Source organism: Heptranchias perlo, chromosome 45 (genome assembly GCF_035084215.1).
Source record: "Heptranchias perlo isolate sHepPer1 chromosome 45, sHepPer1.hap1, whole genome shotgun sequence".
In the NCBI taxonomy this organism is placed as follows: Eukaryota; Metazoa; Chordata; class Chondrichthyes; order Hexanchiformes; family Hexanchidae; genus Heptranchias; species Heptranchias perlo.
The window spans coordinates 3,538,346-3,552,241 of record NC_090369.1 but is presented as its reverse complement, the minus strand read 5'-3'; the positions used below and the strand labels follow the sequence as shown (position 1 = coordinate 3,552,241).

Below are 13,896 nucleotides of genomic sequence, written 5' to 3'. Positions count from 1 at the left end.
TGAGGACAGGATCAGGTTCGGCTATGGTGCCCAATCTGCCTCCCACCACGAGCAAATGGCCGGCTGAGCCTCACTGTCTGGTCTCACACACGACGATAGGCTATACTCAGGCAAGGTAGCAGAGGCCTACTTTGGAACTGTACCCCAGCAAGAATCAGAAGTGGCAGGGTGTGGGGGGGGGGGGGGAAAGTAACTGGATGGGAAGCAGTTTATTGCAAGGTGTTAAATATTTATGATGACGGATCCTGTAGCCCTGCAGATTTCTCCAATTTCACTTTGTACAAACTCTTAACTCCAGATCAGACACTCAGCGAACACGATTCTGGTAGCTGTGTAATGTAATTGGAAACGGTCCCCTGTTTGATTTAAGAGTGTTCAGTATCCAGCAAGGTCCGAGCTGCACACATCTGGTAAACAGCTGGCGGCTCCGGAATGCTTTCCATATGGGAGGACTCACTCGCGGGTTTCCGCGGCGGCCTGCGAGTGCTGGCAGCCTTTCCGCTATCCCTTCGGTTAAATCTGAACCGCGGCTCCCCAGTGAGAGATGCAGGACCACAATGTCAGCTGTTCGGAACTCCTCCCCTTCCCCCAGAGGAACATGACAATGACCAGGAGGGCTACACACACACACACACACACACACACACAGTGAGAAAGATACACAGACAGACAGACAAGAGAAAGACGCACACAGACAGACAAGAGAAAGACAGACAGACAGACAGGAGAAAGACGCACAGACAGACAGGAGAAAGACGCACAGACAGACAGGAGAAAGACGCACAGACAGACAGGAGAAAGACGCACAGACAGACAGGAGAAAGACGCACAGACAGACAGGAGAAAGACGCACAGACAGACAGGAGAAATACGCACAGACAGACAGGAGAAAGACGCACAGACAGACAGGAGAAAGACGCACAGACAGACAGGAGAAAGACGCACAGACAGACAGGAGAAAGACGCACAGACAGACAGGAGAAAGACGCACAGACAGACAGGAGAAAGACGCACAGACAGACAGGAGAAAGACGCACAGACAGACAGGAGAAAGACGCACAGACAGACAGGAGAAAGACGCAGACAGACAGGAGAAAGACGCACAGACAGTCAGGAGAAAGACGCACAGACAGACAGGAGAAAGACGCACAGACAGACAGGAGAAAGACGCACAGACAGACAGGAGAAAGACGCACAGACAGACAGGAGAAAGACGCACAGACAGGAGAAAGACGCACAGACAGGAGAAAGACGCACAGACAGGAGAAAGACGCACAGACAGGAGAAAGACGCACAGACAGGAGAAAGACGCACAGACAGGAGAAAGACGCACAGACAGGAGAAAGACGCACAGACAGGAGAAAGACGCACAGACAGGAGAAAGACGCACAGGCAGACAGGAGAAAGACACACAGTCAGGAGAAAGACGCACAGACAGACAGGAGAAAGACACACAGTCAGGAGAAAGACACACAGTCAGGAGAAAGACGCACAGACAGACAGGAGAAAGACACACAGTCAGGAGAAAGACACACAGTCAGGAGAAAGACGCACAGACAGACAGGAGAAAGACACACAGTCAGGAGAAAGACACACAGACAGACAAGGGAAAGACACACACACACTCAAAGACACAGAAAGACAGAGAAAGAGAAACACACACACACAGACAAAGGCACACACACACACACAAAGACACAGAGATAAAGTTACACACACACAGACACAGAGACAGACATACACACACAGATAGAAAAAGTCACACACACAAAGACACAGACAAAGAAAGAGAAAGAGAAAGACACACATACATAGACACAGACAGAGGCACAAACACACAGACCGACACACAGAGAAACAGACAGAAAGACACACACACAAACGCAAAGATACAAACACACAGAATGACACAAGACACAAACATAGCATAGAGAGAAAAACGCACACAAACACATACCATCCACAATTTACAAAGTACGATGGAAAAGGCAATCAAATTTCAAAACGAACTTAAAAGGACCGGGAACTCCCTCCCTCGAGCTACCAGAACCTGAATTAGTGTGTTCCCTGCACGCACACAGCTGAATGGACCTCTTTGTAATCCTCCTGACTAAAGCATTTCAAACCGCAAGTAAATACCAAGGACCCAAAAATTAAAAGGTCCAAGCCTCCCAGGGCAGAGGGTGGGCTCAGAGAATACTCTCTAACTCAGCTGAAAGAATGACCTCAAAAATAAAAAAAAAGATTTGTCAAATATGATAGAAAAACAATACATTCAATGAGACGGATGAACAGCTACGGTACTATAGCACTCCACTCCCACCTGGGAGAGACACAAGCTGAAACTTGTGAGCACTGAGGTACTGGGGGAGGGAAGAGAGGAGGCTCTTGTACAACAGAAAGCAAGTTCATAGAATCGTAGACTGGTTGCAGCACAGAAGGAGGCCATTCGGCCCATCGTGCCCATACCGGCTCTTTGCGAGAGCAAATTTTTTTTCCCTTCAAGCACTGATCCGATTCATTTTTTTGAAAGCCGTGACTGAGTCTGCTTCCACCGCCCCACCTGACCCCGCTCCTCGAGAACGGTCTGATCTTCTCCTCCCCGGGCACGTAGGGAGGCGGGAGGAGGCCGTTCGGCCCCTCGAGCCCGTTCCGCCATTCCATGTACCTCAGATCCGTTTACCCGCCTTAGCTAACAGATATCTACCGATCTCAGTCTTGCCAGTGGATCCGTGTGCGTGCGGGTGTCTGTAGGTCACAGGCTGGCACCGAGATGCTGCTGTTCAGACTGAAGAACTCCCATTTCTACAGCGCTTCTCACCACCTCAGGACGTCCCAAAGCGTTTCACGGCCAATTAAGTACTTTTTCTTTTGAAGCGCAGTCGCTGTTGTAACGTAGGAAACGCGGCAGCCAACTTGTGCACGTTTGAGCCCATAATCCAGGCCCGACACTCCCCCCGGTGCCAGCGCTGAGGGAGCGCTGCACTGTCGGAGGTGCCCTCTTTCTGATGAGACGTTAAACCGAGGCTCCCCCATCTGCCCTGGTAATAAATGAAGAAAAGGACTGGGGGGGGGGGGGGGGGCGGAGAAAGAGTTCTCCCCGGTGTTCTGGGGATAATATTTACCGCCTAAAAACGGATGAACTGGTCGTTTATCACATTGCTGTTTTGTGGGATCTTGCTGTGCACAAATTGGCTGCCGCCTTTCCTACATTACAACAGTGACTGCACTTCGAAAGAAGTGCTTCATTGGCCGTGAAGCGCTTTGGGGCGTCCTGAGGTCCGGAAAGGTGCTGCAGAAATGCAGGTTCGTTCCTTTTCTTTTTACCGCCCTGGGCTAAAAGCCGAGGTTATGGCACTCAAACCTGAACCTTCTGACCCAGAGGGACGCCGGCCCGGGGCACCGCGAGGGACTCCATCGAGGAGTGCGCCGCTTGTCGGTAAAGGTGTTTAAAAAACGGCATGCGTTACCTCCCGCTCCCTGTCCGGTAGGAAGCTCGTGTCCACATCTGGATTTTTACCCAATTTCCTTTTCTTGACGGGAATTTCTGAAATTAAAAAAAAACACAATTCAAAAATGGGAACTCAAGAACATAGGAGGAGGCCATTCAACGTGAACAATGGGACCGGGGAAGCAATCAACTGAAGGGTTCCCATGGGAAGGGACAGCGCAGGAAGCCGGGCTGCGATAGAATCGTGGAATGATACAGCACAGAACGGGCCCATGGGCGACTCGGGAGTCAGGGGATGAAGGGTGCATGGTGCGGGGGCAGGGGTGCGCGGCTGGAGACGGAGCCACAGAGGGATCCGAAAGCCAGATCGAGGGCTCTGCATTTGGGGCAAGGGTTAAAGGAACGCGTGGGAGAACGGGGGCGATGGGAGTGTGGGTGGGGATGCAGTGTTTTGAAGGCACTGCAAGTTTGGATGGAGGCTGCTGGGACGGCAAAGGGAGCCAAGTCTCGAGGAGATGCAGGCGTGACCTAGGGTTTTTGGCGTTGATTGGGTAGAGTTGGGGGCCATGTTGCAGGGGTGGGAGAAAGTGGTCTTGGTAACGACAGACAGGGGGAGGAAGCTAAAACACAGAGCTAAGCCAAAAAAAAAACTTGCACCGTCTTTCTAACCTAATATCAGCTCCTCATCCTCGCTTTTAAACTCCTCTCCAGTTTCCTCCTCCTCCTCCTCCTCTTCCTCTTCCTCCTCCTCTTCTTCCTCCTCCTCGTCGTCCAAGGTAAACGACAAGCTGGCAATCTTTCTCTTCTCCTCTTTCTTCCGTTCTCTCTCTTTCTGCTTTTCCAACTTACTGAAGTGAGGGCAAAGTGAACAAGAGGTTATTTAGCATCAGTCGACAACAACTTGCCTTTAATGTAGAAAAACGGCCCAAAGTGCTTCACGGAGGCATAAGCAAAAAAAAAAATAGTATGCCGGGCCGTAAGTCCATAGGAGGGGGTTGACCAAAAGTTTGGTCTGAGAAGTGGGCTTTCAGGAGGAGAGGCAAAGAGCTTTAGAGAGGCAATTCAGAACGCAGGGCCTTAGCAACTGAAGGCACGGCCGCCAATGGTGGGGTGACGGGAGGAATCAATCAAACAGATTAAATGTTAAAGAGCTGAACCGGGGGTGGGAGGAGTGAAGGGGAAACGACACCTCCTGAGCTGGTGGTGTGTCATACAGACTGGGACGGCCACAGGTACCATCCCTGATACGGTTCAGGGTGCAGGAGGGTGCTAAAACTGGACTCAGTTCCTCTGGGCTTGGAAGGTGACGGGCAACGCTGGCACGGCCGCCGTTCGTCGCCCCGAGGCGATGGCGGGTGGCGGCCTTTGCAGCAATTGTTTTACCACCGAGTAGCTTGCCAGGGCATGTCAGGAGTCATCGAGAGCCAACTGCATAATGTAGGACTGGAGCCCGATGTAGGCCAGGGCGGGTGAGGACGGCAGGTTCCCGTCCCCCAAAGACGTTAGGCGTCAGCCGTGGCTCGGTGGTGGCACTCTCGCCTCGTTGAAGAACGAGAGAAAGGAGTTGCATTCATACAGTGCCCTTCGCTGCCTCAGGACGTCTCGGAGTGCTGCCTGGCCAATGAATTACTATTGGAAGTGTTGTTATGTAGGCGGCCAGTTTGCAGGCAGCAAGGTCCCACAAACAGCAAACGAGATAGATGACCAGTTGATCCATTGGTTAAGGCTCCTCCTGGCAACGAGTAGCCGAGACCAGGGTCTCACCACGTCCCGCTCTCCAAGCACAAAAAATAACACATCCCAGTGCTGTTTGTTTGATCAGCATTTTACAAAAGAAGAGGACGGTGAGGAAGGGGGAGAGAGCAAACGCACGTTCGCAGAAATAGTTATTTCAGAAGCTTTTGTTACCTCTAGACTCGACAATTCCAATGCTCTCCCGGCCGGCCTCCCATCTTCCACCCTCCATAAATTTCAGCTCGTCCAAAACTCTGTTGCCCGTATCCTAACTCGCATCAAGTCCCGATCGCCCACCACCGCTGTGCTCGCTGACCTACACTGGCTCCCAGTCCGGCAACGCCTCCATTTTAAAATTCTCATCCTCGTGTACAACTCCCTCCCCTCGCCGCCGCCACCCCCCCTCCTCCAGCCCTACAACCCTCCGAGATCTCTGCGCTCCTCCAATTCTGGCCTCTTGCGCATACCCCGATTTTAATCGCTCCACCGTTGGCAGCCGTGCCTTCAGCTGCCTAGGCCTTAAGAAGCTCTGGAATTCCCTCCCTAAACCTCTCCGCCTCGCTCTCTTCCTTTAAGACGCTCCTTAAAACCTACCACTTTGACCAAGCTTCTGGTCACTTGTCCTAATATCTCCTGATGTGGCTCGGTGTCAAATTTTGTTTGATAAATGCTCCTGTGAAGCGCCTTGGGGACGTTTTACTATGTTAAAGCTGCTATGTAAATACAAGTTGCTGTTTTGAAGGGTGGGAGACAGGTAGCAAGGCAAAGTGGTTCTGAGAGTGCTGAAAGAGCAGTCTCTCATAGCAGGGAATAAGCTGCAATCCAGAGTTATGTGTGCATCAAACTGGCTCCTGCAGAAAGATTTATACCTCAGAGACACAGAACGTAGAGTACTCTTGCTGCCAGTCAGCAGAAACTAGCACTTAGGGGAATAACCGATAATGGGTCTTTCTCAAAGGACTGCTTGCTTCTGTGATCTCTCATTGCCCTCTACAGCTGAATGATGTTACTACATGCTTCTCGCTGCAGCCCAAGCCACCGGGCGAAGGGACAGAAAGAAAGGTCTTGCATTTCGATCGCCCATTTCACTACCTCAGGACGTTTCACAGCCGATTAAGCATTTCTGAGGTGTGGCCACTGTTGTAATGCAGTACTGACTGTCGGGGATGCCATTTTTCAGATGAGACATTAACTGAGGCCCCTTCTGCCCTCTCAGGTGGATGTTAAAGATCCCACGGCCACTACTGGAAGAAGAGCAGTGTGGGGTGGGGGGGCAGTTATCCCCGGTGTCCCGGGGCTGGGATAGAATCACAGAATCATAGAAGTTACAACATGGAAACAGGCCCTTCGGCCCAACATGTCCATGTCGCCCAGTTTATACCACTAAGCTAGTCCCAATTGCCTACACTTGGCCCATATCCCTCTATACCCATCTTACCCATGTAACTGTCCAAATGCTTTTAAAAATACAAAATTGTACCCGCCTCTACTACTGCCTCTGGCAGCTCGTTCCAGACACTCACCACCCTTTGAGTGAAAAAATTGCCCCTCTGGACCCTTTTGTATCTCTCCCCTCTCACCTTAAATCTATGCCCCCTCATTATAGACTCCCCTACCTTTGGGAAAAGATTTTGACTATCTCCCTTATCTATGCCCCTCATTATTTTATAGACTTCTATAAGATCACCCCTTAACCTCCTACTCTCCAGGGAAAAAAGTCTCAGTCCATCCAACCTCTCCCTATAAGTCAAACCATCAAGTCCCGGTAGCATCCTAGTAAATCTTTTCTGCACTCTTTCTAGTTTAATAATATCCTTTCTATAATAGGGTGACCAGAACTGTACACAGTATTCCAAGTGTGGCCTTACTAATGTCTTGTACAACTTCAACAAGACATCCCAACTCCTGTATTCAATGTTCTGACCAATGAAACCAAGCATGCTGAATGCCTTCTTCACCACCCTATCCACCTGTGACTCCACTTTCAAGGAGCTATGAATCTGTACTCCTAGATCTCTTTGTTCTATAACTCTCCCCAACGCCCTACCATTAACGGAGTAGGTCCTGGCCCGATTTGATCTACCAAAATGCATCACCTCACATTTATCCTGACGATGTGAAAGATATTATATAAAAGCTGATTCTTTATTTTCTATATGGTTCAGTACCACACTGAACATTCGACTGAGGCAATGAGAAACTTGGATTGCCAATTTTTATACAACTTGTTACACAATAGTGCAGATAATCCTCAGGGAGACTACTCACAGCAGCAGTTCCTTAGACTGTTCCTTCTTTGCAAGTTGCTTCTCTCGCTCCTTCACAAGAGCCTCCTGCTTTGCCTTCATATCATTCAGGGTCACCAGGCCTACAGACACAAACCAACAGTGAGGCTACAGATCTCCACAAAGACACAGTGACAAACAGGGAGCGACAGATCAGGACACTGCATTGCAGAGTGATAGGACATGGATTTGTTCATGCCATCCACCACTATCCCTACCTACCCTGTGCTATACCTGCCCTGGGAGTGTTTGATGGGACAGTGTAGAGGGAGCTTTACTCTGTATCTAACCCTGTACCTGCCCTGGGAGTGTTTGATGGGACAGTGTAGAGGGAGCTTTACTCTGTATCTAACCCTGTACCTGCCCTGGGAGTGTTTGATGGGACAGTGTAGAGGGAGCTTTACTCTGTAACTAACCCTGTACCTGCCCTGGGAGTGTTTGATGGGACAGTGTAGAGGGAGCTTTACTCTGTATCTAACTCGTGCTGTACCTGCCCTGGGAGTGTTTGACGGGACAGTGTAGAGGGAGCTTTACTCTGTATCTAACCCTGTACCTGCCCTGGGAGTGTTTGATGGGACAGTGTAGAGGGAGCTTTACTCTGTATCTAACCCTGTACCTGCCCTGGGAGTGTTTGATGGGACAGTGTAGAGGGGGCTTTACTCTGTATCTAACCCTGTACCTGCCCTGGGAGTGTTTGATGGGACAGTGTAGAGGGAGCTTTACTCTGTATCTAACCCTGTACCTGCCCTGGGAGTGTTTGATGGGACAGTGTAGAGGGGGCTTTACTCTGTATTTAACCCTGTACCTGCCCTGGGAGTGTTTGATGGGACAGTGTAGAGGGAGCTTTACTCTGTATCGAACCTGAGCTGTAAGTGACCCATTTCTTGCTCCTCAAACAGCAGCAAGAAAATATTATTAGGAGAAATTATTAAATGTGCTTTGATAGTGAGTGAGAGGGCCCTATTAAAATAGAATTATTTAACAGAACTATTGGGCCTATGGTTTTCCTCTGTCCCTTTGGGCAATTGCCAAACCTTCATGTGGCAACTGTCCACAGAGAAACGGTTGAAATCAGGAGCTCGCCACGTGGGATGGAAATCAAAAGCACAGACCCATATCCCGTGACCATTGGGGAGATGAGAGCCACAGACCCACGTAGCATCACTGCCTAGTGCAGCCTTCCCCAGAGCCACCCTCAGCCGAGGCATGGTGTGGGATCCTGGCCCTTGATGAAACATTAGTGACAGCCCTGCGGAATCCCAGCCTTACCCACTGTGCTGGACTTCAGCTCTGCCTCCACCGCATCATAGTGAGCCGAGAACTTCTTGTCAATATTTGACTTCACCAAATTTTCCTGCAACGCAAGAGAACAGCTGGTCAGTAAACCTTTCTCCCCCTCGTCTCCTGAAGGGAGTGGACACTTGCTGGGGTGCAGCTCCGTTCGTTATTCTGCCCAAATGGTCAATCTTCACAAATGAGCCTGGACAGCAAGGTGTTAAAGGGACATCAGAGGCCAACACCACCCTTATCCTCAACCCCGACATCCACAAATGGCAATGCACGCTTTCAGGGCTTTCAGGGGCGGGATCCCTGGCCCATTTATTCCCTCCCTCACCAAGGGGCAGTAAGAATTGTTGTAGTGCCCCTCTGGCTGTGATCTCCTAACTCAGCACAGACCAAAGATGGAACCTGAGACCTTTCTGGTGTGTGTAGCCCTTAGCATTGCATAGATATTATAACACAGAAGCTGGCCGTTCAGCCCAACCAGTCCATCTCAATGGTTGTCCTCCACAGGATGCACTGCAGCAATTCGTCAAGGCTTCTTCGACAGCACCTCCCAAACCCGTGACCTCTACCACCTAGAAGGACAAGAGCAACAGGCACATGGAAACAACACTACCGGCACGTTCCCCTCCAAGTCACACACCATCCCGACTTGGAAATATATCGGCCGTTCCTTCATCGTCGCTGGGTCAAAATCCTGGAACTCCCTTCCTAACAGCACTGTGGGAGAACCTTCACCACACGGACTGCAGCGGTTCAAGAAGGCGGTTCACCACCATGTTCTCAAGGGCAATTAGGGATGGGCAATAAATGCCGGCCTCGCCATTGACGCCCACATCCCATGAACGAATAAAAAAAAAATCCCCTGCTGTTCAAAACCAAAAAGGGTTTTGTTAAGAGTAAATAAGGAGAAAGGGTCGGTAACCAGAGGGGGAGATGAGGAGAATTTATTTTATGCAGCGAGGTGTTATGATGTGGAATGTGCTGCCTGAAAAGGCGGTGGAAGCAGATTCAATAATAACTTTCAAAAGGGAATTGGATAAATACTTGGAAGGGAAAAAATTGCAGGCCTATGGGGAAAGGACAGGGGAATGGGATTAACTGGATAGCACTTTGAGAGCCAGCACAGGCACGACGTACTGTATCATTCTAAATCGAGGCGTTGCTGGACCGGGAGGCAATGTGGGTCAGTGAGCACGGGGCGGATGGGCGAACGGGACTTGGTGAGGGTTAAGATAGGGGCAGCCGAGCTTCCCTTTTCTTCAACCACCTATCTTAATCGATAATGGTCTCTGCTTCAACCACTAAACCTGGTGGTGCAGTGCACAGCCTCGCTTAGATAGCAGGCAGTTCAACCGCCCAATGGAAAATATTTCATTGCAACTATTTCCACTGCATTGGTGACAGCACCTTGGGTGAAATTTCAGCTTATGTGCCTGTAAATACAGGCAAGAATTTCGCGCTTGCAAGCCACACAAAAGGCCTCCCTTCCTTGTCATTTTCTAGCAGTCTGTATTTGAGTGCGGGCTCTTCAGAAATTTCTAAGTAGGACACAGGGGAAGTTATATTTTACAAATCCATTATGCCCCCCAACCTGTGTTATGAGAGGGGGGGCGGGTGGGGAAGGGTAAGGTTTTTTTTATTATGTATTTGTTCGCAGGATGTGGGCAGCTCTAGCGTGGTCATATTCATGGTCCATTCTTAGTTGCCCTCAGATGTTGGTGCTGCAGAACCAGAGCCCTTTAAAACCCAATGCTGCACAGTTACCTTTAAAACCCAATGTTGTATTTCCCGTCCCCCATTTTAAATCCAAGTGTAGAATTCCCCTCTCCCATTTTAAACCCCAATGTTTTGTTCCCCTCCCCGATTTTAAACCCCAGTGATATTCCCCCCTCCCCCATTTTAAACCCGTGTGGTATTCCCCCCTCACCCATTTTAAACCCCAGTGCGCGATTCCCCCCTCCCCCATTTTAAACCCCAGTGCGGTATTCCCCCTCCCCCATTTTAAACCCCGGTGCGGTATTCCCCCCGCCCCCATTTTAAACCCCGGTGCGGTATTCCCCCCTCCCCCATTTTAAACCCCGGTGCGGTAATCCCCCCCCATTTTAAACCCCGGTGCGGTAATCCCCCCCATTTTAAACCCCGGTGCGGTATTCCCCCCTCCCCCATTTTAAACCCCGGTGCGGTAATCCCCCCCATTTTAAACCCCAGTGCGGTATTCCCCCTCCCCCATTTTAAACCCCATTGTGGTATTCCCCCATTTTAAACCCCATTGTGGTATTCCCCCATTTTAAACCCCAGTGCGGTATTCCCCCTCCCCCATTTTAAACCCCATTGTGGTCTTCCCCCATTTTAAACCCCATTGTGGTCTTCCCCCATTTTAAACCCCAGTGCGGTATTCCCCCCTCCCCCATTTTAAACCCCGGTGCGGTATTCCCCCTCCCCCATTTTAAACCCGTGTGGTATTCCCCCCTCCCCCATTTTAAACCCCAGTGCGGTATTCCCCCCAGCCCATTTTAAACCCCCATGCGGTATTCCCCCCTCCCCCATTTTAATGCCCGGTGCGGTATTCCCCCATTTTAAACCCCATTGTGGTATTCCCCCATTTTAAACCCCGGTGCGGTATTCCCCCTCCCCCATTTTAAACCCCGGTGCGGTATTCCCCCTCCCCCATTTTAAACCACGGCGCGGTATTCCCCCCCCATTTTAAACCCCGGCGCGGTATTCCCCCCTCCCCCATTTTAAACCCCGGCGCGGTATTCCGCCCTCCCCCATTTTAAACCCCGGCGCGGTATTCCCCCCTCCCCCATTTTAAACCCCAGTGCGGTATTCCCCCTCCCCCATTTTAAACCCCATTGTGGTATTCCCCCATTTTTAACCCCATGGTGGTATTCCCCCATTTTGAACCCCGGTGCGGTATTCCCCCCTCCCCCATTTTAAACCCCGGTGCGGTATTCCCCCTCCCCCATTTTAAACCCCGACGCGGTATTCCCCCATTTTAAACCTCAGTGTGGTATTCCCTGCTCCCCCATTTTAAACCTCAGTGTGGTATTCCCCCATTTTAAACCCCATTGTGGTATTCCCCCTCCCTCATTTTAAACCCATGTGGTATTCCCCCATTTTAAACCCCATTGTGGTCTTCCCCCATTTTAAACCCCAGTGCGGTATTCCCCCCTCCCCCATTTTAAACCCGTGTGGTATTCCCCCTCCCCCATTTTAAAAACCTCAGTGTGGTATTCCCCCCTCCCCCATTTTAAACCCGTGTGGTATTCCCCCTCCCCCATTTTAAACCTCAGTGTGGTATTCCCCCCTCCCCCATTTTAAACCTCAGTGTAGTATTCCCCCCTCCCCCATTTTAAACCCATGGTATTTCCCCCCCCCATTTTAAACCCCAGTGTGGTTTTCCTCCTCCCCCATTTTAACCCCCATTGTGGTATTCCCCCTCCCCCATTTTAAATCCCACTGTGGTATTCCCCCCCATTTTAACCCCCACTGTGGTATTCCTCCCCATTTTAAACCCCAGTGTGGTCTTCCCCCATTTTAAACCCCAGTGTGGTATTACCCCCCCCATTTTAAACCCGTGTGGTCTTCCCCCATTTTAAACCCCATTGTGGTATTCCCCCTCCCCCATTTTAAACCCATGTGGTATTCCCCCATTTTAAACCCCATTGTGGTCTTCCCCCATTTTAAACCCCATTGTGGTCTTCCCCCATTTTAAACCCCAGTGCAGTATTCCCCCCTCCCCCATTTTAAACCCGTGTGGTATTCCCCCTCCCCCATTTTAAACCTCAGTGTGGTATTCCCCCCTCCCCCATTTTAAACCTGTGTGGTATTCCCCCCTCCCCCATTTTAAACCCGTGGTATTCCCCCCCCATTTTAAACCCCAGTGTGGTTTTCCTCCTCCCCCATTTTAATCCCCAGTGTGGTATTCCCCCATTTTAACCCCCATTGTGGTATTCCCCCTCCCCCATTTTAACCCCCACTGTGGTATTCCCCCCATTTTAAACCCCAGTGTGGTCTTCCCCCATTTTAAACCCGTGTGGTATTACCCCCCCATTTTAAACCCGTGTGGTCTTCCCCCATTTTAAACCCCACTGTGGTATTCCCCCCCCCCATTTTAAACCCCACTGTGGTATTCCCCCCTCCCCCATTTTAAACCCCACTGTGGAATTCCCCCACCTCCCATTTTAAACCCCATTGTGGTATTCCCCCTCCCCCATTTTAAACCCCACTGTGGTATTCCCCCCCATTTTAACCCCCATTGTGGTATTCCCCCATTTTAACCCCCACTGTAGTATTCCCCCCATTTTAAACCCCACTGTGGTATTCCCCTCCCCCATTTTAAACCCCACTGTGGTATTCCCCCCCATTTTAACCCCCATTGTGGTATTCCCCCATTTTAACCCCCACTGTAGTATTCCCCCATTTTAAACCCCACTGTGGTATTCCCCCTCCCCCATTTTAAACCCCAGTGGTATTCCCCCCATTTTAACCCCCACTGTGGTATTCCCCATTTTAACCCCCACTGTGGTATTCCCCCCTCCCCCATTTTAAACCCCACTGTGGTATTCCCCCCTCCCCCATTTTAAACCCCAGTGTGGTATTCCCCCCCTCCCCCCAAGTGAGGTGCACCCATCACGGGGCCGCGGCCCCTTTAAGACCCGACCCGCCGCCATCTTCACCTCGGCGATCTTCTGTTTGAGCTGCTCCAGCTGCTCGCGCTGCTTCTCCCGCTTCTTCATGAGCTGCATCGCCCTGCCGGCCTCGCTGGCCGCTCCTTTGTACTGCGCCATCCCTACGACTCTTCTTCAAAAACGGGAGCGGGGGAGAGAAAGCGATTTGAAAAAAAAAATTAATCTCCGTTGATAACCGACGCTGAAGGGGTTGGGCTGCGAACGAACACAACCGACGCCACTGCGCGCAGGCGTACTAAGACCTCCCCCCCCGGGTCATACAGAGACGGGGAGGCTGGTGTACGGCACCGCGCAGGCGCACTAACATCCCTCCTTCGACACGTAAACGTGTTGAGGGGGGAGCTACGGCACAGCGCAGGCGTACTAACATCCCTCCTCCGACGCGTTGCGGCGGAGGTACGGCACAGCGCAGGCGTACTCAAACACTGAAGTGGGGGGGGGGGTTGCT

General features: G+C 50.9%; 1 protein-coding gene across 1 annotated transcript in view; it reads right to left on the bottom strand.

Moving 5' to 3' along the window:
- The window catches only part of LOC137306824 (protein FAM50A), a 33,089-nt gene extending 19,400 nt beyond the window's left edge, over positions 1-13,689 (bottom strand). Inside the window, exons 1-5 of the mRNA XM_067976222.1 lie at positions 13,437-13,689; positions 8,740-8,824; positions 7,454-7,553; positions 4,121-4,299; positions 3,471-3,547 (exon numbers count right to left, since the gene is read on the bottom strand). Coding sequence (XP_067832323.1) covers positions 3,471-3,547; positions 4,121-4,299; positions 7,454-7,553; positions 8,740-8,824; positions 13,437-13,547 — 552 coding nt within the window. The 5' untranslated portion in view covers positions 13,548-13,689. The remainder of the gene's footprint in view (positions 1-3,470; positions 3,548-4,120; positions 4,300-7,453; positions 7,554-8,739; positions 8,825-13,436) is intronic.
- Between the last annotated feature and the right edge of the window lie 207 nt (positions 13,690-13,896).